This window comes from Schistocerca americana, chromosome X (assembly GCF_021461395.2).
Source record: "Schistocerca americana isolate TAMUIC-IGC-003095 chromosome X, iqSchAmer2.1, whole genome shotgun sequence".
In the NCBI taxonomy this organism is placed as follows: domain Eukaryota; kingdom Metazoa; phylum Arthropoda; class Insecta; order Orthoptera; family Acrididae; genus Schistocerca; species Schistocerca americana.
The window spans coordinates 792617038-792640770 of record NC_060130.1 but is presented as its reverse complement, the minus strand read 5'-3'; the positions used below and the strand labels follow the sequence as shown (position 1 = coordinate 792640770).

The 23733-nt window shown below is 38.8% G+C and overlaps 1 protein-coding gene across 1 annotated transcript in view; it reads right to left on the bottom strand.

The window, feature by feature from the left end:
* The window catches only part of LOC124555420 (metalloendopeptidase OMA1, mitochondrial-like), a 100941-nt gene that overhangs the window by 71517 nt on the left and 5691 nt on the right, over positions 1-23733 (bottom strand). Inside the window, exon 2 of the mRNA XM_047129325.1 lies at positions 510-1298. Coding sequence (XP_046985281.1) covers positions 510-936 — 427 coding nt within the window. The 5' untranslated portion in view covers positions 937-1298. The remainder of the gene's footprint in view (positions 1-509; positions 1299-23733) is intronic.

Genomic DNA, 23733 nt, shown 5'->3' with positions numbered 1-23733 from the left:
AGTAACTTACTTAGTGTCACAATATTATATTATCACATTCTCTGTATTTATGATTACTTCCTTGACACAGAGCATTCCTCTCTATACCTCGCACCATATCCTTCCTACTCACACTCCTACTTATCCTGCCATCATCATCATCATCATCATCATCATCATCATCATCCTTGTACTTTCCCGAGTTTATAACTTTAATAGTACTGATTCTACTGCTTTACCTGTTACTTGTAAACATCTTATGTGAATATATTTTTAATCAACAAATGAAACAAACACATATTTATGATCCTGAAGGGAAAATTTTCCCCTGAGGTTCTGATAACTTTCTTTGTCATTATGCAATAAATACACATTTATGTTTAATAGATTCTTGAATTCTACCTGCTTCAATAATCTATTTCCAAATAACACTGACAGATATCTGATGCTGAATGTACTATGAAAGTTTCTCAAAAATCTTACTTTATCATCATAAGTAATAATGTAATATTTTCTTTTGAAGTACTTACCAAGAAGGAGGTATCTATGGCTTCGAAATGCTTCTAACATGAACAGTCTTTTATCAGCAGGTAATTTCTTCCACCACATACGTAATGAGCGGCCAAACAAAATAGCCGCAAATTTAGACAGGGGCCTCAAAAATAACAACAGCGCTGGAGGCAACGCACACTTTGGAGATGATGTATGTAAATATCGGTTCCCTGCATTGTTCACAGAGAAATGTACAAATGTTTGTCTTTGAGGCCTCACTTGTGGACATATAACACCACCATTCCTCAGAATTGGGTAATACTGTCTGATATAATGCTGACTACTATTATACTTTCTGTAATAGCATTGCCATGACACATTTCCCAGTCTATTGTGTGGAACTAGGCTGTGGCATGGGTACATTGATTTTATCAGAGACTTAAAACTTACAGCTAATATTTCCATTTTACAATATACCTGCCAAAACAAAGTTTATTCATTGAGCATTTAAAATTTATGTCACTGAAAGACACCAATGCACAACCATAATATCTGTGCAAGTAAGGAATAACAACTCATCCAAAGACAACTGTGTACATACACACAAAAGGTGGTTGACAAGAAACGAGTCAGCCAAAGGCCACAAAGTACATCACTAGCAGGAATCCCAAACACTTATAACGCATCATTAAGCCTGCTGCACTGCTTATCTTCAAAGCAAGCATTAGAACTCTTCGCCTGAAGAAAATCCTAATAAATGTCAACCATGTAGGAGATGTTCTTTTTAACTCCAATTCATGAGCGGCTTCTTCATTCATTTCTTGCAACTGCAACAAAAGAATACCAAATGTGAGACCAGTAAGTAAATGTGAGCTAAAGACGAGAAAAAAAGACAATATACATTTAAAAAAATCTGAGTAAATTTAGTCTCACTTTTTGGACATCCTAGTGATGCAATCAGCTGTCATGCAAATATTAATTCATTTTTTCATAATTTTCTCCACATTTGGCAGAGATAATGTGTTGGGTTCATAGCCAACAACATTCAACAGGACTTTGCCTTTATGAGTACTATATCTTTGCAATCTTTACATTCATCTTAGGACATTTTTGTGGTGTTTGTGAGGTTGGTTTGGAATATTGGTCTAAAGAAACGCCTTGTATGTTCATATGGGTGTGACCTAACTATCAAATTTGTTTACCTCTTTTTCTATACATGACTGTAATGGCTGTACTGAGAGCATTTCAAAATCAGGTACCAAACTTCACATGTGAATACACTGTCACTTTCATCCACATGACACACTCAGTAATGGCTTAAAAAGTGATACTAAATTTGGAACAAAGAAATTTTATAAATAATAAATAAAACGTAGGTGGAAAAATATTGCATTTTTTATAAATTTATGGCTGCGGTGCCCACTAAGAAGAAGAAGAAGAAGAAGAAGCAGTAGTACAATGCAAGGGAAGTCTGGCTGTGAATTTTCCTCCCCTCTTTACAAGAGCAAGGTTAAATTTTGGATAGTGGAGGTTATTTTTTATTTCAAGTTTTATACGACAACACTAATATTATCTTCCAACTGTGGTTGATGCTTCATGATAAACTTCATAAGAGCTAAAAGTATTGTGATGCTACTGTTAGTTTGCCATGTTTTTCAAACAGTTGCCTATATAACGGATGAAGACGAACACCAGATATTATCCTCACAGCATGTTTTTGTGTAATGTATAATTTTTTACTAATTCTGGGATTGCATCCAAAAATTTTTCACGTGTCAGTGGACCGAGTATGCCAACTGAGCCAAGTTTCTAATACTTTCATCAGCACATTCAGCAATAAGACACAGAAGAAAATTTTTAACTTTCCTTGTAAGAATGTTGTGAGTGGTCAACATATGTACACAGAATATAACCAACTTCAGCAACAGGAAAGAAAGGAGACGGGAACAAGTAAAGACATAAATGCAGGCCATTTAAACTGAAACATGATGAGGACATGCAACAAATGTCAAACTGATATAAAGTCTACTAAATGCTTGGGTACACAAATGATTAGCATTTCAGCACAACTGTACACAGCAAAGAAGAGTAAAGCCATCTACATTTTGTATATAAAGAACTATTATGTAGTGGGCTTCTCATTCAAAAATCCCATTTGAACATTAAATGTTTGTGAGAAGGTTGTGTGATGCCTCATGTAAGAAGGAGAAACATTTAATAGCATGTGTCGGAATTTGACAGTGGCAGGTCATGAGCTTTCAAGACTGTGGCTTGTTGCTTCGCGATATTGCTGCTCACATTGGCTGGGATTCCATGACTGTCAGGCAAATACAGAATCAATGAGGTTAAGAGGGCCATATTCAACACCACACAAAATTTCAACATCTCTGTGCATACAGTTCTGAGAAGTCAGGCATAATATCACTCAGCTATGCAGGATTATACAGTCACATTATGTACTTTCAGTTAAGAAATGCACTTGTTTCCAACAATACCAGTATGCAGATGGACAATGCAACAATATCTGGAGCACCATGGAGACATGTGGATATTACGCTATGGATATGCTTATTTTGCCTCAATGGAAGCATGCATAATATGCCTGAATGACAGTTGACATACTTGCACTTTGGTTTAGCACACAAAGAGCATAACATGCTTTCAAAAGCGTTTTTCAACATTCTTCCACATGACATTTCTATTTTAAATGGTCTTGTACCCAGATACTTAGAACTTTAGTTTCAGTAACTGATTTCAGTAATGTGTTGTAAAGATATGATACTGTATCAAATTCTTGTACAAGTGGAGAAGAATGGAAATTCATTAAGACAGTTTTTTCTTTTAAATTTTTTTGGAAGGTGACTATCAAAAGCTGTTGAGTAATGTATAAAATGCATGTTTGACCATCAGCTGCTTTTATTTTAAACCCAAATATCAACCGGTTTCAGTCCCAGACCATCTCCTCAGATTTGGGTTAAAACAGTTTAATCCACAACGTCACATCTCATTACTTAAATAATGGCCATTTCTCATGTGCAGAGCATGTCATGAATTTCAGTATACAACACAGGACTTTTAGATGTAAACATACTAATATCAAGCATAAACAGAGCAGTACTGAAGAAAAGATCAGAAGTATAATTATAACAACTGTACAAAATATTTTGTACAATTGTAATACTTATACTTCTGATCTTCTCTTCAGTACTGCTCTGTTCATGCTTGTTATTAGTATGCCTGCTTCTAAAAGTCCTGTGTAGTATACTGGAATTCATGACATGCTCTACAGATGAGACACGGCCATTATTTAAGTAATGACAGATGTGATTGGCTTAAACTGTCTTAATCCTAATCCATGAAGATGGTCTGTAACTGAAACCAGTCAATGTTTGAGGTTAAAATAAAAGCAGCTCATTGTCAAACATGCATTTTATACAGTTTTTTCCCTTTATTTATTATTCTTATATTTTTGAAACAAGCTAGCAACTAGGGACAATGAAGTATCCATTCACATTTTCATAGAGATTTTGTCAGCATCTATTATTAAAATGCTGGTGTCATCAGCAAATAAGATTTATTTTTTCACTTCAATAAAGCCATTTAAATCATCAGCGTAAAAGAGGAACAATAGAGGTCTTACGACAGAGCCTGGTGGCACTCAAGTTTTTATTGATGATTTACTGGATAGATGTGTTGTTATTGTTGATGTAAAGACATTTTCCTCTTAAAACCACCATTTGCTGCCTGTCTTCTAGATAAGATCTTATCCATTGATTTGGGATCCCCCTGACATCTTTTTCGGCTAATCTGTGAATAAGGAAGTCATGGTCAACTATGTCAAACACTTTTGAGAGACCTAGAAAAATGCCAGCAGCATTGTCTGTCATTCAGTGCTTTAAAAAGAGCTTCTAAATGAACGACTGAAACAACTCACTAACGGTTGGCAACATTGACAAAGGTTTCTACATTCTTAATGGAAAGTAAACAAATTTATTTTAATAATAATTTTGCAATTTTATAAGGGGGACTATGCTCCAGACTGAATGCTGAAAGGTATAATCAGTCTTAAATGATGATGATGATGATGAATAATATTTGCTTCTCTGGATGTTCTGGAAAACAACTGCAGATACACCAGACCAATAACAACAAAATAAATGGAAATCGTGCTTTACTTTAACTTTGTACAGTTTTGCAATGGCTTCATATTAGCAAAGTTGGTAAATTTTAGACAAAATCTTTATTAGCTGTAACTCCGTAACTAACCATTTGCGTACCTGTGTTTATAAGAACTTTTTTCTTTAGTTTTACTTGTAGAATAACATATTAAAATATTTGTGTATCTTCATAAATTACCCTGAATACATTAGTAGTTTCATTACATAATCGCAGAACTTTTTAAATACATAATCTGACAGACCATTATGCCCACATGATTATTTGTTTTTGAGTGACATTATTTGCTTCATCTCTATCTCTGTGACTGCTTGAAGGAACACAGACTTAAGGCTAGCATTTAAATAATGTGGTAGGCACACAGATCTGTCTTCATGCTGATTTTGGATTAACACAAACCTATCAGCTACCTCTTTTGGATCTGAAAGTCCGTTATTCTCAATTTGCAAGGAGATGTTCTTTGATTATGACCATTCTGTACCAGTTTCTGCTCTAATAACCTTCAAGACAGCTTTTGTTTTATTTTTTGCAGTTGAAATGTAGTTATTATTTTGTCACTTGCCTTCTTTTATCACCTTGTTGAATATTTGGATATATTTTTTCACATAATTTCTAATGTCTGGAGTAGTGTCATTGTGTGTGATGAAAGAGTGGAGAATTTTTCTTACATTTCTGCTGGAAACTATAATACCTTTTGTTATCCAACATTTGTTTTAACCACCTTCATCTTCTTTTTGTTCACTGGAAATCCTACATGAAAATAACGCAGATACACATTGTAGAAACTGTTGAATATGCTACCTACTTCAGTTTTGATTCATTAAATTTATTAAGCATTGTCACTATGACGACATGATCACTAATCCCCGTCTCTACACTGATGCTGTCAATAGGATCAGATGTGTTTGTAGCTATACGGTCTAAAATATTTCGATTTTATGTGGGTTGTTGAACTAAAGTTCTCAAGGCAGCATTCGGAAAATCTCTTCAGAACTACTTCACAAAACTGTCTGTATACAACATCTGCACTGAATCCCAAGACATCCCCGTCTATAATCATTAGGGAAAAGTCGCCTACAACTAATACTAGGAAATCAGAGTAGTCCTGTGCTGTTCAACAGACACAATATTTTTATCAGTTGCAACGAACATAGCATAGCTGGTTATTTGGGCAGGTATTACATTGGATGTCTTAAGACTGGTGCCTGTGCCCTACATTTATGATTTCCATTATTTTACCTTTCAACAAGATAATGCAAGACTGCCAGTGCTGTCCTGACCTACCACATCAAAGAGTGTGTTCCATCCATTGCCCTGGTCAGCATGTTCTCCAGATATATCATCCACTGAAAAAGTTTGGTTATGGGATGCTAGGTGACTGACGTGTCACCACTCACCAGCCACTAAGATTGATGAGCTCCGGTACAGAGTTGAAGCAGCATGGAATTATGTACCCGCATCTGTCACCCAATACCCAGCCTGGTTACAGCTGTTGTTGCAGTCACAGGTGGCTGCTCTGTGTACTTATTTTCACACCTTGTTTACTTCAAAGCTACTTACAAATTTAATCACGTATTCCTCCCACTATGCTATATACTCACAATAAGTAGAATTCCATCATTCCCACCATTCATTAGCCCTACTGGTTACAGCAGTGGTGTGAGATGGTAAGGAGAGGAGACAAAAGAAGAAATGATAGGAAAGGGAGTAGTATGGAACAAGCAGGTAGGACAAGGAGAGGGACATAACAGGCACTACACAAAGGAACCAGTTCAGTTCTATTCAATGATGGGAGCCACATGCTAGAGGACCTGGCCTTGTGGAAATTATGAAAAACCACTAAGTAGCAATGAAGACATCTCTTGGAGTGTGTAATAAAAATATCCCGATTCCCACCTCTACATGCAGTCAAAGCCTGATCATGTATCCATCCTAAGTAATTATGTGCAGTATAGGTTTCTACTGGCCATTACATCTGCAACACTCTTCATTTTTAAAGGGTAGCTATGAAAATGCAAATAAGGGGATTACAGACACGGGGAGCTAGTTATTTACAGAAAGCCAAAGTGTGGGTTGGTTGCAGTGTGGCAAGTGCTCTTTCAGTCTGACACACCCACTATTCACAATTACATTCATACATTCAAATTTTTTCAACAGCTGCACAATTGTCATATCACATACCACAAAAAGGATGTGGTATTTTTTATTGTGATGTGTTAGTACACACATTACAAGCAGCCAGTAGTACACTGTCGAGTTCTTCAGTGTAGTGCAGTAGTGGAAGACGTGTTGATTCTTCAGAATAATTCTTTTCAAGTTCAGCAGTCTCCTCTGATGAAACTGTAAAGTGTCAATGGAAGCTGCAGATGTTCCATCACATTTCCACTTCACTATAAAATTAGAACAACAGTTTGGATAAGTACAGGAGTGTTGCAGTGCATAGCACCAGCTAACCTGTTGTTGTGGAAATAGAATGACAAAGTCTCTAAGGACCCATGGAAAAGACCATTCTTCTTCTCCCACACTGACCTCCTGTGACTAAATGTGTTATTCCTTTCCAGTGGTTTCTACACATCACATTACCCAACAGAATGACTTTTTTACCTTGCTTCTGCAACAGGATATGGATGTGTTAAATGTTGTGAATAATGTATTTTTTGGATGCATGCAATGAACTTTCTGAATAGCTATTAACAATCAAAGTAAATGGCAAGATACAAACTTTTCAAATGCATATTTATTTGTAAACATGGAATTTGTGAACACACATTCTTATCAGTTGCTCCATTATTCTATTTGGGTGCACCATAGGCAATGTGGCCAAGGATGTTAGCTCAGTCAAAAGCCATAACCTAAATGACCATGTAGTTCTGATTTCTGATCCACATAACTGACAGTTCCTATACATGCTGTAATAAAATAACTTCCACACAAAACCTGAGAATGAGAGTGCTTAAAATGGGTTTGTAGATATCTGTTATTCCAGATTTTAGAGTGTTTACCAGAGTTTTCAGCACGTTGCATGAAACAGGTATTCTCCTAAGTCTCCATTTTTCTTCTGAAAGTATAGTTCAACAACCTGTGCAGAAACAGCAACACACTGTTGAAATGGCAAAGCATAGTCCTACTACCAGCACACCACGACTTTCTGCACATATCAGTATCCCAGAAAACATGTATGCCAAACATTAAATTCTTAATACCCATTACACATACAGTGTGTCCACAATCTTCACACTGGTGACGATGCCACATTACTTAAATTTTGTCACTGGTTAAGTGACGGTCATCATTTGCTTCCATTAGCACTATTCACTGATGAAACCATGTTAACACGGATTGGAACCAACAACACAACTAAGTAAGCACCAATAGTCGCAGGAAAATCCATATGCTACAGTGGAAACCAATTTCCAAGTTTGTTTTTCAATCAACTTTTGGTGCAGTATGATCAGTAACATGTTGATAGGTTCATTCATTTTAGAAGATTAAATTAAGGGGCAGCATTACTTGTAATTTTTGGAATTTTTTTTGCTGAACACCTTCAGTACATTACTTTGACCACACAAACTGCAATGCATTTCTAGCACAATAAAACCCCTTAACGTTTTACCAGACACGAGAAGGAACATCTCAACTGCATTTATCCACATTGTTGGATCTGTTGTAGTAGCACACTTAACTGGCCAGACCTTACATCATTAGATTTCTGTTTATGGGGTTGTATGAAGTCTGAGGTATACAAACAAAAGGTGAATACATTAAATGAAGTGCTTGGTTGCAACATGGACACTTCTGTCACCATTAGGGAATGTGTAGAGGCACTCAGACAAGCAACACAACACATTCTCTCAAGAGAGCATATATGCATTTGAACTTGAAGGTAGGATATCTGAACATTTATTGTGAACTGAACAACAGCTGCTATCCGAGATGTATGATAATGCTTAGAGACGAATATGTTAAAAACATGTATTTTTCAATTGATACTTGTAAAATACACATTGCATATGAGTACACATGAAAAAAACCATTCAGAATAGGGCATATGTCCATATGAAGGTTTTTGCTTCAAGGGATCATTCATGTCATATCCCCGTATATTGATCATTCCTTTGTCTAATCGCTGTATATTGACCATTCCTCCTGGGACACCCTGTAGATGTAGACAATTATATTATCATCATCCATTAATATCAGCTCCATTTTGATGAAGTATGCAACTCATAGTATGCATGGTTTCAACAAATGGAAGAAATATTTTCATGTAGCCACTGAAGCCTTGTACTGAATTTTAGAGAAGGTTCAGCAATGAAAGACAAAACTTAATTTTGAAAGCAGGTTTACTACATGAACACAAAACAAAGCACAAAAAGATCTTACTGCTTCTTGAACAGTGAGTGTGATTTCAAATTTTGTATGATCATTAAAACATTCTTCTAATACTAAGTAAGTAGAATTTTAATACATGAAACTGTTAATGTCAGCAAGAATTCAGAAATGAATCTGGGACCTGCACACTGCCAGATTCCAGCTCCAAGAGTTACACAGCACTGAACAATTCGCCCACTGCAGCATTATTCCCCCTCCTGGGAAACAATGGCCTGACTTTCAAATGCTTTTCAGAATCACCTACAGAATTATGGTTCTGGATTCTGTCAAATATAATCGCTACAGCAATATGATAGCATCCTAGTGTTCTAACATTTTCACACCATTATCATAACATCTATGGCAGCCCATTCATCCAGGCTTATCAGTCAGAAAGTAGGTCTTCTGGAACTTTACATCAGAAGTTCTCATTATTAGTTTGTGGCTTAGGACTGTAACAGGACACCATTCTACTTCTGTCTTCTTCAAGTCATAAATGACATCTAACAAGCAGTGCAGAGGAATCCTTTAAGACTTTTCTCACGGCCCATCTTCCAACAGTGTGCAAAAAAATTCTTAAGAAGTCACCTCATCAGTAGCTTTTTCACTGTTATTTGGCATTATAACACTCCTGGTCATTAAAGTGTGTGTCTAAGATCTATATGTTTATCATCAGCCTTGTTTACTCAGTTCTGGTGATAATTTGTTTGATGTAACCATCCTGAATATCTTCAGGTCAAGATGAGAACATACAATCAATTGCAATTTCTGCCAAAACCTTAGAAAATGTTCCTAGTGGCTATTTGTCAGTGGATGGTAGCCAGCTTTCATGCCAGAGGCAATACTGCAAAATGAAATTCCCTGTTTTTTATGAAATACAACATTTTTATCACTTATCCTTTATTGCAATTTGTCTTATTACAATTTTTATTTCCAGACACAGTCACATTTATATTTTCAGATTACTAATTTTGAGTGTAACACGTGGTCATTTTCAGAGCAATGTGTCCTTTGGCAGAATCAAAACTAGTAATCTAAAAATGTAAATTTAATTTTACCTGAAAATAAAAATATTTTTAAGGAATCACCTCTTACACTACTTTTGACTGAAACAGTTTTATATTGCATGATTACAAATGGTTCTCAGTACTTCACTTCTGTAAGAAACTTGGTGATTCATACTGCTTGGGCAATCCATACAGCATTTGCAATAGCATAACAAGTAAGATAGTTAAGTAGTACGCATGTGAAAGCATGCACAACTAGTATGTTTCATGCATAGAAATGACACTTTCCAGTGCCCTACCTCAGGGTCTATTGGTGATGAAAAGATAAGGTCAAGTGTTTTGAATATCCCTTGGACTAGGGACCATTTGTATACCCAACTGCAGGATTGTCTTAGTGTCACTATCCAATAGAACAGGGTCGAAGTATGAATATTACATACTTCCTCCTGTTTAAGCAAATGGAGCAAATCAATCGGTTCTTTTTGCATTTGATATGGTCTACTGTGGGCTTGATGGGACTTATGGAGGCACCATTAGTTCAAGGGCGGTCCCTCGGAAAACCCCACAAAAAGATTTTTTTTCTATATTTTCACCATCATCAGTGGACCAAAACTTAGCTGAGGCTCTAAGATGACTATACAAAGCAAATAGCTGAAATTTTTACCATATATTCCTCAGATCCCACTCTTTAATAACCTTGAAAATTTTCTTGATAGCTTTATCAGTTTCCAAGGTACAGAGGTTCAAAGTTGCACTACTTCTACATGTACAATCCACTATGAGGCAAAATCTAAATAATAGATAACTTGCTCAAATTTTAACAGTATATTTTCTAGGCATTTATCTACAAGAGCCATCTCCCTGTCTTTAAAAATCTTTATCCATTATCAAGAAATGCCCCAAAAACTTGTTTTCTGAGTACAAAAACCCTGCCACAGATTCAGAGACAGTTACACACAGCAAATCACTGTAATTTTTACAATGTATTCCCGAGATTTTGATCTCTAACAACCATGAAAATTTTCTTAATATCTTTATCTTTTTCCAAGATCAGATGTTCGAAGTTACCCTACTTGTACACACAAAATATGCACATAAAATCCAGTGCGAGGCGAAAATGGAGTTTATAAAGTGATGTGGCAAAGAGAAATGTGCTGTAAAGTGTTCCGTTAGCATCTGGGAATCTTATGTTGTAGTAGTGAAGCACATACCAAACTTTTTTGGACATAAAATCCAATCTGAGGTGAAAAATTAGTTTTGCATTATTTCAGTTTCACATAAGTAAATTATTTAAACTTTACTGACCAATACATTTCTTTTCATATGAGTTACATGCCTTCCTGCAGCAGGGTAATGAAGGGAACCAGCAGAAAATGCACACTAAAATGTGAATATCTTCCTATTTATTTAAAAGAATACCTGCAAAATGGGTTAGCAGCTACCTTATTCTACCTGCTTCAGCACTTTTAAAAATTTTCTCAAGAATTTTGGTGTGCAAACATTGGTTGGTTGGTTTAAAGGTGGGAGAAGGGACCAAACTATGAGGTCATGGGTCCCTTGTTCCTAATAAAACAATGCCACAAGTGAGAATAAAACGGACGAAACATATAATACAAAACGGAAAGAAAGGAAAATCCACAAGAACGAAGGGAAGGCAACGAACACTAAATGGAACAAAAGAGGAAAAGAAAACAGAGACGCTAGAAACAGAAGAGAGTAAAACATGAAAGCAGATTACAGCGGCTGTCCAACCACGAGAATAAAAAGGGAAAGCCAGCCACTTGGCAACACATTAAAACCTCCACCCTAAAAGCACTAGGGTGGAGGACACAGAGGGACAAAGGACATGTGCTAAAAACTACATAGAAGTATAAAACCCACTCTCACGGATAAAACTTAAAACTAAAGCTGCTGTGGAGGCATTGTCACCCAACACCGAAGGCAGGGTGCTGGGAAAGTTAAAAGTCTGCCGCAGAGCAGCTAAAAGTGGGCAGTCCAGCAAGAGGTGGATGACTGTCATTTGGGGGAGACAGCAACACTGAGGTGGGTCCTCGCGACGGAGTAGGTAACCATGCCAGGTATGGCCAATGCGGAGCCGGCAGATAACAACTGATTCCCTGCGAGAGGCCTGCATGGAAGACTTCCACACATTCATAGTCTCCTTAATGACACACAGTTTGTTGTGCGTGCTGTTATGCCATTCCATCTCCCAAAGCTGGAAAACCCTGAGGTGTAAGACAGAACGCAGGTCAGCTTCAGAGATGCCTATCTCCAGAAGCAGTTTCCGCATCGCTTGTTTGGCCAGCCTGTCAGCAAGTTCATTGCCGGATATTTTGACGTGTCCTAGGGTCCCCACAAACACCATGGAACGGTGGGACTGTTCCAGGGCATAGATGGACTCCTGAATGGATGCTACCAGAGGGTGGCAAGGGTAGCACTGACAGATAGCTTGTAGGTTGCTCAATGAGTCAGTACACAGGAGAAATGACTCGCCAGGGCACGAGCGGATGTACTCAAGAGCACAAGATATGGCCACCAGCTCTGCAGTGAAAACACTGCATCCAACTGGCAAGGAGTGCTGCTCAATACGTCCTCCATGAACGTATGCGAAGCCTACATGACCATCAGCCATTGAGCCATCGGTGTAAACCACTTCAGAGCCCCACAACACGTCCAGAATCGAGAGGAAGTGACAGCGGAGAGCAGTGGGGTTAATGGAATCCTTAGGGCCATGCAAAAGGTCCAGACGAAGCTGCGGCTGAGGCGTACACCATGGAGGCATAAGTGAACAGACCGCAAGTAAAGGTGGTAAAGGGAAGGACTCCAGCTCGGAGAGAAGGGACCACACGCGAACCGCAATCGTTAGCCTGATCTGGGCCACCGATGTGGGAGATGGACTGCCATGGGCGGGCAAAGGAGACAGTAATTTTTACACACGTCTGATCTGCAGTGGAGGGACACCAGCCTCCAACAGTATGCCAGTCACTAGACTCATCCTAAAAGCTCCTGTCATTAATCGAACCCCACAGTGGTGCACAGGGTTGAGTAAATGCAATGCTGAAGGCACTACCGAACCATAAATCACACTCTCACAGTCAATTCAGGATTGGACAAGGGCTCTGTAGAGCTGCAGCAGTGTACAGCGATCTGCATCCCAATTGGTGTTGCTCAGGCAACAGAGGGCATTGAGGTGCTGCCAGCACTTTTGCTTAAGCTGATGAAGATGAGGGAGCCAAGTCAATCGAGCATCGAAAACCAGTCCTAGGAATTTATATGTCTCCACTACAGTGAGTGGATCATCTTTAAGGTAAAGTGCAGGTTCCAGATGAACAGTATGACGCCGACAGATGTGCATGACACAACTTTGCGGCTAAAAACTGGAAGCCGTGGGCTAGAGCCCAAGACTGCGCCTTGTGGGTGGCTCCCTGGAAGCAACGCTCAGCAACAACAGTACTGGAGCAGCAGTACGAAATGCAGAAGTTGTCTGCATACAGAGAAGGTGAGACGGAGGGCCCAACAGCTGCTGCTAGACTGTTAATGGCCACTAAAAATAGAGAGAGACTCACTACAGAGCTCTGCGGGACTCCATTATCCTGGATATGGATGGAACTATGGGAGTCACCAACTTGGACACGGAAAGTATGGAGTGACAGGAAGTTTTGGATAAAAATCGGGAGTGGTCCCCGGAAACCCCAGTCATATAATGTGGCAAGGATACGATGCCGCCAAGCGGTGTCGTATGCTTTATGTAAGTCAAAAAAGATGGCAATCAGGTGTTGGTGTCTGGAAAAGGCTGTTCGGATGGCAGACTCGATGGACACAAGATTATCAGTGCTAGAGCGACCCTGGTGGAAGCCACCCTGACATGGAGCCAGCAAGCCATGTGACTCCAGGACCCAACCCAACTGCCGACCTACCATACGTTCCAGCAGCTTACAAAGAATGTTGGTGAGGCTGATGGGCCAATAGCTACCCACATCAAGCAGGTTTTTACTGGGTTTGAGCGCCGGAATGATGGTGCTCTCCCACCATTGCGATGGAAAGATGCCATCGCACCAGATCTGGTTGAAGATGACGAGAAGATGTCGCTTGTAGTCAGATGAGAGGTGTTTAATCATCTGGCTGTGGATGCGATCAGGCCCAGGAGCTGTGTTGGGGCAATGTGCAAGGGCACTGAGGACCATCTGTGTTGGTACATAACTCGCCATCTATGGTAACACCAGGGACAGCTGTTGGGACCTGGTACCCGAAAAGACGTTTGATCTTTGCCCAGACTTGGGAAGGTGACATGTGGCACCAAATGATGGAGGCGTGTCTCTCCAAACACTCCTTCTGCTGTTTGATAAGGTAGCAAACACGGGCACCGAGCCATTTAAAAGCTATGAGATGCTCCAGGGAAGGGTGCCGCTTATGCTGCTGTAGAGCTCGCCGACGCTCCTTAATTGCTTCAGTGACTTCCGACGACCACAAAGGGACTGCCTTAAGCCTCAGGCACCCTAAAGAGTGAGGGGTCACATTTTCTGCCACAGAAACAATTGTGCTAGTCACCTGCTCAACCATCACATCAATGTTACCATGTGGGGGAGATTCAGTGGTGACAGCAGAGGTGAAAGTTCCCCAGTCCGCCTTGTTCAAAGCCCATCTGGGCAGGCGTCCGTGTGCCTGACTCTGGGGCAATGACAAGAAGATGGGGAAGTGGTCACTACCACACAGGTCGTCATGTGCTCTCCAGTGGATAGATGGAAGAAGTCCTGGGCTGCAAATCAATGGCCGAGTAACTACTATGAGCCACACTCAAATGTGTGGCGGCCCCAGTATTTAAGAGGCAGAGGTCAAATTGTGACAGTAAAGTTTTGACATCTCTGCCCAGGCCAGTATGCATGGTACCACCCCACAAGGGGTTATGGGCATTAAAATCTCCCGGAAGTACGGAAGGTTTATGGAGCTGTTCAATCAGTGCAGCTAATACATTCAGGGGTACTGCACCATCTGGAGGAAGATACACATTGCAAACAGTTACTTCCTGTGTCGTCCTTATTCTGACAGCCACAGCTTCAAGAGGGGTTTGAAGGGCCACATGTTCACTACAGGCCGAGTTTAGGACATAAACGCAAACTCCACCTGACACTCGATTATAGTCGCTACGGTTCCTGTAATATCCCTTATAGCCGCGGAGTGCAGGGGTCCGCGTTGCTGGGAACCAGGTTTCCTGGAGGGCAATGCAGATAGCAGGTGTAAAGCTTAACAGTTGCCATAGCTCAGCCAGGTGGTGGAAAAAACCGCCGCAATTCCCCTGGAGGATGACATCTTGAGACTGGGAAGACATGGAACATTCAATGAGGCAGTTTACGCCTCAGAGTCACCTGCTGCCACCGATCTATTGCCTGAGGGTCTGGCGAGATCTAGGTCTTCAGCAGATGCCAAAATCTCCACCCTATCCTCAACCGCAGAGCTTGTAGGTAGTGGCGGTATGGGTGCCACTGCAATTTCCTTGGTCTTAGGGGTTTTGTTTTATTATTTCTCTTGCTGCTCCTTGGGTTTCCCTGGCTGAGAGGACTTGACTGGCTCAGTCTCCAGGACTGAGGCTGAGTGTGAAGTCCTACGATCAGCTGCTTTTGGGCTCTTCAGCCATTGGTGGGTGTCGTCATTCCCACTAGAAGAAACCTGGGGAGGGAGTGACCCAAGGGGACCCCTTCCTAGCGAGAGAAGCTGAAGAAGACTTGTGCTTCTCCGGCTTATGTGCAAACGTTCAGGCTTTTTTACACCGAGAGAGAGAGAGAGAGAGAGAGAGAGAGAGAGAGAGAGAGAGAGAGAGAGAGAGAGAGAGAGAGAGAGATAGTGATAGTACTGGTGGAACATAGCTGACAGTGACAGACCAGTTCTAGGAAAGGAGTGAAGAGGACAGTGCCAGGGGGTGAGAATAAAGTGAAAGTGGAAATGGGTGAGAGCCTGTGATCATGAGAGACAGAGTATATGACTATGACAATTAGTATGAGGAGAGAGAGATAGTGACAGTGAGAAGAGATAGCAGCAGTTGGAAGAAAGGAAGAAATGAAATATTAGCAGTAATAGACAGCAAGATGGAGATAGTGACAGTGGAAGGAGACTGGGGCTGTAACAAAGGAGACACTGACAGAGAGACACACAAAGAGTTAATGTCAATGAGATGGGCTGAATGAGTGAGAGAGAAATGGTAATTGTGAGTGGATGGGAATGAGTGACTTACAGCAATGGGCTAGCAGGTGTGAGAAAATTACAGCTAGGGGAGCTTATGGGAGTTTGAGGCGAGTTGTATGTTTAAAAAAGTGTGACTGTTTTTGCATGCCAAAATTTTTGAGAAAATGTTTAAAGGTGCTGAGGAAGGTAGAATGAGGCAGCCGGTACCCCATTTTTCAGTCAGAGTCTCTTAAATTAAGATATTTACATGTTTTGTGCTCTGATAGCAGCATTTGTCCACTAGTTCACAGTATCATGCTTTCATTCCCATTTGTCAACTTGCAGAACCTCAACATTGTCTATACTGCTGTGTCAACTTATAACCAAAATATGATTGTATGATGTATCTTCACATAAATATGATTCGCTTAAAGAATTTTTGGATTATAAGACTTAGTATGTTATACTGGAAGAGGAAATGTTCAAAAGAAATGAAAGTAACATCAGTTTCCTGCAAAGGAAGACAAGTTGCACTGCTAATGTCCTCTATGCACAGAAAAAAGTTATCAGATAGGCTCAGACTGTTCCCATGAAAGGCTGTTGTCCACAGAAAAGAATCACCACTAGATGATCATACAGAAATGCAGAACATAATTTCCATGTCTTGTGATTAATAGCAACCCTCTAAAATGTGGATACATGCAAGTTAATGGCCATAAGAAAATGAACCCAGTAGCATCCAATACAATATTAGTGGTAACTTCTGGACTGTCACACATTGTTTTCATACCCAGGGGCTGTACTCGAAAATGGCATTTAATAGGGGTAAATCGGTGGTAAGGTGAATGGAGAACTACTCAGATTTGTTGGGAGGGGTCTAGGAAATACCACTGTAATTCTGATGGAATTTGAAGTGCTTGTCAAGTAAGTATGCCAGTAGAGCCTACCCATCAAACAAAATTCACAGACAAGCTGCTAGAATCTTAACAGGTCAATACAGCTCATGCAAAAGTGTAATAGGCAAAATCAAACAATGGAAAATCCAGGATGGAATGTAAGAATACTACAAAAATTATAGCTGAATAATAGTCTAGACTGCTTATGAATTATTATTTACTACATAACATGTTTTGGCTACTGTCTTCATCAGATCCAAACTAACTTCTGAAACATGGTCAGTGTAAGTGTGAGGTAAAACCTATGGCCCAATAAATGGATCACAAGTCCAACTGAGTCACTGTGATGTGGTGTAGTATTACAGTAAAAGAGACACTCTCCTGAACCTTCTACACTAAGAATTTTATTGGATGCCCTACAACTCTGTAGTCATACATTCAGTGGCTCTTGCATGAAATTTGTATGAGACACTGGTCACAGTGACTTGCTGGCCCTTTTAAGAAACCCTGCTGGTAAAAGTTGGTCTAAAATTAGGAAGTAGCCGTGGTTGACATCAGCACTACATGAGGACATGAAATGAGAATATTAAATGTCAGCCCAAGTTTAAAGATTGAATGTATCCTCAGTTCTATTCAATCTTTGCGATTTAGTTCAAATCTGTAGTTCATGTTACAATAAATAGACAGATCAACATTTACAGATAATAAACAAGCAATTTTAGTTATCCGAAGCAGTCATAAGCTGCTGTCAGGTGTGCATGAAAAAAATTTTATGTTCTACACAGTAAAAAGACTCAGCAAGGTTATAGAAATACCAACAAGACTTTCTCCAAGTTTCATTTTGCCAGAACTTCAGTTATGAAATTTAAAAAAAAATTCTTACTGTTGAGAGAAGCCTTGTGGAAGTTGAATTGAGAGATTGTTAATATATTACAGCTAACTTTCTCAAAACTTTTGTATAAAAAAATTAAAACTGCAAAAATTAGAAGCTGTGAAATGTTTGTAAACAGATATTCTGTGCTTGTTTACACTTTTACAAAAGGGCATTACAAATACGCATTGCAGTCTGTCAGAAAATGCCACTGGGTTGTTAACTGGAGGCACAGATTTGCGATACCATGTCACATGAATTTAATGCTTTGTCACAAACACCCGTATAGCTGGAATCAATACTGTTATTTCATTAATAAATGGTTTCTATGGTATTTTAGAAGGTTTTGTCGAAGAAACTGCTACCTGCCTATGCTGTCTGCAACATTACAGCTAATTCAACTTGGCGCTTTTCTACAATATGATTGAAAGCATTTAGCCTAGAGGCAAGACCTTCATTCTATAAGTGGAAAGAATTTTCAGCATGCAGCTTCCATTTATGTTTACTTTTCATACCAGTTTCAGAGAATTACAGCTGGATTTTCTCAATCCAAATAATTTATTTAAAATATTAGGGTTTTCCAAGTACTACACTAATAGCACATCAGAGTAATGAACCATCAGTAATTAAAAAGAGTAAAACGCCTTCAAGAAACTGCATATGTTGATCCCAAATAGGCACCATATACAAGAATGAAATTAAAAAGATGAGATATGTGAGTGACGGATGATGTTTACCTTCGTCTCCCCACCCCCATGATTGTCAAGGGACTGCACCTCATTTATATCGTCATTTTTATGTTTATTACATAATAATAGTTCACATCAGTATTGCATTTTTCATTTTTATTATATGGTGTAGGATTGCACAGTATTAATTGTAATTTAAATTCAGTTCTCGATAATAGAAGGAAGGAATAACTAGTGTTAAACATCCTGCTGATAGTAAGGTCATCAGAGATTGATCACAAGCTCTACTTGGTGAAGGATAGGGAAGGAAATAGGCTGAACAGTATGTTTCACTATTATTATATGACCCTCTTACTATGTTAAATCAAGTATTATGGGTTTAATATCCAGTTCATTAAATACTGCAGAACCTAAAAACTGTCCGTGGCAGTCATGCTTTGTCCTTGAAAACAATGTTAATGTGAGGTATTGGCCAAAGCAATTATAATTACATTAGCAATTATAAATCTATACAATAAAAAAAATTCTGGCATAAAATTATCATAAAAGCCACCATGTATCCATGACTGCCCAATTACTTTTGCTAAATATTAACACACTTGACAAGTGACTGGTATGGATTGGAACATACCCTTCTAGCAGTGGCTTGTTCTGGAAACAATTTCTAGACTGTGGCTAAGCAATTTATCCACAATATCCTTCCTAGAGTGCTAATCTCACAAAGAGTACAGGAGAATAATTGAGGAGTTTGGAAGGTATGAGAAGAGGTACTGCTGGAAGTAAAGCTATGAAGGTAGGTCACAAACTGTGCTTGGGTAGCCCAGTCACTAGAGCACTTGCCCACAACAAGCAAAGAGACAGGTTTGGGTCCTAATCCAACACATGAGTTTGATATGTAAGTTGGTAATTAGAGCACACTCCACTGTAATGTGAAAATTCATTCTGGAATATAATTACCTATAACACACTTGAACATTTCAGCCACAAATAACAAAAATGTCTTAAATTTGCTTTTAAATGGTTTACCATTTATTAACTCCCACATAATCCAACCAAACCATGCTATATTCTGTTGGAATTATGAACGGCTGTACAAATTTTATTGGGTAAAACTTTTAGGTACTCACATTAATTGCAAAGTACCATTCACACCTGGAATAACTTACCTCTGGTATCTTATCTCATGCAGAAACAGTCGTGGTGAACAATGACTTTCTTCAAGTGCCTATTGTGTGTTATTCTGATCCTATATTTCATTGGACACGTTTGTTCGAGACAATCCTTATACATTAACATTTCCATTGCATGAAAAAAAAGTCTTTGAAAAATTGTCCTTTTTTTTACCCAGCTCTTAGCATTTATGACAGTTAAATTGAAGATTAAATACAGAAACTCTCACCAAGTGAATCCACAAAAACTTTACAATGAACTCTGCAGAGTCCATGCCACCAATCTTTTTTTTTTTTTTATTTTATTTTTTTATTGTATTGACAATATAAGGAAATGTATAGATTGCAACTCACAATAAAGATGACCCCTTGAGATGCAGACAGGCACAATGAAAAGACTGTCACACATTTAGCTTTAGGCCAAAGCCTTCTTCAGAAAGGCAACAGAGATACACATTCATTCACACAAGCAATCACACCTCATGCACACACACTGCTGCCAGTTCAAGCTGCCAGAGATGGCTGTTATGTGTGTATGAGGTGTGTTTGGTTTGTGTGCACGCGCACGTGCTTTCCTTTCCTGAAGAAGGCCTTGGGCGAAAGATAAATGTATAGCAGTGTTTTCATTGTGTCTGTTTGCATTCAACATGTCACCTTTCCTTATATTGTTGATATTACAATCTGTAGTTTTCATTGCTTAAAGTTTTTTTATATGCATGATAATGACATTACCAAAACCATGTATCTTTTACTTTTAGTAATTAATGTATTATTATGTACTATATTATTAAGGACCAATGACAAAGCCAATTTATGTGCAAGATAAACAATAGATAATGCATTTTATGTACAATCTTAGATTGCTTAAAGTGAATTCTAGGATGGCATTGTTGAAGAGCCTGCACAGGATTTCACCCATTGAAACAGCATAATCCCACATGATGATGATGATGATAATAATTCTTATTATTATTATTATTATTATTATTATTAGTGTTGTTGTCAGTGTGGGGGCACAACAGACTGGCCTTTAGTGCCTGTGGGCAACCCCAGCATTCACCTTAAGCAACCATGGAAAACCTAAATCTTGATGTCATACATGTGTTTGAATCTTGCTTCTTCTAAATGCAGGCATATTACTCAGTTTTAATTGTGTGTATATAAAATCACTGTTTATAACTGTCCCACCCACATACAAAACATTGTTTTATTTTATTACTTTATATTTAAAATTATGGGCCTGTTAATTAAAATTTTTATGATTCTAACAGCACATGCCTTTAATTCTGCACGTTTTGTCATTCTGCCTCTCATGAGAAACTGCTAGGGAAAAACGAGGTTAACAAACATAAGATTTTTTTCTACATCTACATCCATTTTCCACACACCACTATGAAGTGTATGGCATACTGTGCTTCCCATTGTATTAGTTATTAGCACTTCTTCCTGTTCCATTCACATATGGACCACGGGGAGAATGGCTGTTTAATCATCTCTACGGGCACTGTAATTAACCTAATTTTATAGTTGAAACCTTAAGGGAGCATCATGAAGGGGATGTAGTATATTTCTAGATTCATCATTTAAAGCTGGTTCTTGCTAGTAGGCTTTCTTGGGATGGCTTGTATCTATCTTAAAGTATTTACCAGTTTAGTTTCTTCTGCATCTACGTGAAACTCTCCCAGATATCAAACAAAACATTCATGCTGTCCTCCTCTGCATACATTCAAAATTCTCCATAAATCCTATTTTGTAGAGGTATATTTGAGGAATATTCTAGGATAGGTCACGTAAGTGTTTTGTAAGCAATAGCCTTTGTAGATCGATTGCATTTTCCTAATGCTCTACCAATGAACCAAAATCTGCCACCTGATTTACCTATGACTGAGCCTATGTGATTGTTTCATTTCATATCCAACAAACTGTTACACCTATATATTTGTACGAGTTGACCAATTCTAATTATGAGTCATTGATATTTTAGTCACACGATACTACTTTTTTTCCACTTTGTGAAAAGTACAATTTAACATCTTCAACATTAAAAGCAAGTTGCCAATCTTTGCAATACTTTGAAATCTTATCACGATCTGACAGAATTTTTGTGCAGCTTAAAAGACAGTATTTGATTATACATGACTGCATCATGTGTGAAAAGTCCGAGGTTACTGTTAACATTATCTGCAAGGTCATTACTATACAATGCGAACAGCAAGGATTAATGCACACTTGAAGGTACTTCTACATCTGTCAATAACCCTCCATCCAAGATAACATGCTGCAGTCTCCCTGCCACGAAATCATCAATCTAGTCACAAATTACACTCAGCACCCCATATGAACATACCTTCGATAATAAGCTTAGGTGTGGTTCTGAGTCAACTATTTGTTGGAAATCAAGAAATACTGCATCTAACTGGCTGTCTTCATCCATGGCTTTCAGGATGTCAAGTGAGAAAAGTGCAAGTTGGGTTTCACATGATAAGTGTTTTCGGAATCCATATTGGTTGGGATGAAGGACGACATTCTGTTCAAGATACCTCATTATGTTTTAGTTCAGAATACATGTTAAGATTTTGCAACAAATGGATGCCAAGGGTACTGGGCAGTAGTTCTATGGATCATTTTGGCTAATCCTCTTACAAGATTGTGATCTGTGCTTTCTTCCAGCTTCTGGGGATGGTTTTTCGCCTGAGGAGTCTACAGTAGATTATGGTTCAATGAGGGGTTAACTCTGCCACAAATTCAATATAGAACCTGATAGGAATTCCACTGGACCTGGTGTCGTGTTCAGTTTTAGCAGTTTAATCTGTTTTTCAACACCACTTGACTAAATCTATATCACTCATATATGCAGTGGTCAAGAATTAAAGTGGAGCAATACTCCTGGATTTTCCTTTGTAAAGGAACATTTGTAAATGGAATTCAGCATTTCTGTTTTTCCTTTGCTACCCTCAGTTTCATTTCCTGTCATCCATATGGGTCTGGAACTAGTCTTGGAATGATTAATAGCCTTCACACACAACCAGAACTTCTTCAGGTTTGGTGAGAGATTCTTTGATATTATTCTGCTATGACACTCGCTGAAGGCTTGAAGCATAGCCTTCTTGACAGCCAAATGTTTTTCATCCAGAACCTCACTATCCATGACACTCTGCTTTACTTTACACCTATCATGCAGTACACACTGTTTCTTTACAAGTTTGCTTACAGTTCCATCATTAACTGTTCTACTGGGTACATATCTATTAAGTGCATGGTCAACTATTCTTCTAAACCCAACCCACAGCTCTCCGTTCTCCCCTCCAAAGCTAAATGTTTAGAGTTCTTCATTGGGATACGACACTGCTGCTGTTCACTTGTTTGCTCACCATATAAATCATTTTACTTGTTTTAGTTGCCCTTTGTGCTTCAGTGGTAATTGTTGCTACATCTGCCTTACGGTCACTGTTACCAGTTTTACTGTGGACCTCCTCAAAGGGGTCCGGTGTCTTTGTTGCACTAGATTTAATGTATTTCCATCACGAATGGGTTTCTGAACTATTACTCTCATTATTTTTCAGAGAATGCATTTTGCAATGAGTCACAGGATATTTGTCTCCTGTCACAAACACCACTTACAAAACTGGAACTTTTGTCAAATGACTGTTGGATGATTTATGCCTTCTCTGATGATGACAGTGCAATTGGTGAAGTTACATCTGGAGGTGAGTCTGGTTGTTGATAGAAGGCTCTGATTATAAGATTATGCTCACCTTTATTAATGAATCTTGCAGAGAAAATCTCATGCTCAGTTTCATTTTCTGTTCAGTGGATTTGAGTTTCTTGTCTACTGTGAAAAATACACTTCTATTTCCATTTCTATATCATCTCAATACACACTTAAATTTTCCTCAAAAATCTCACTGCTATCAATTTTGGGTGTTA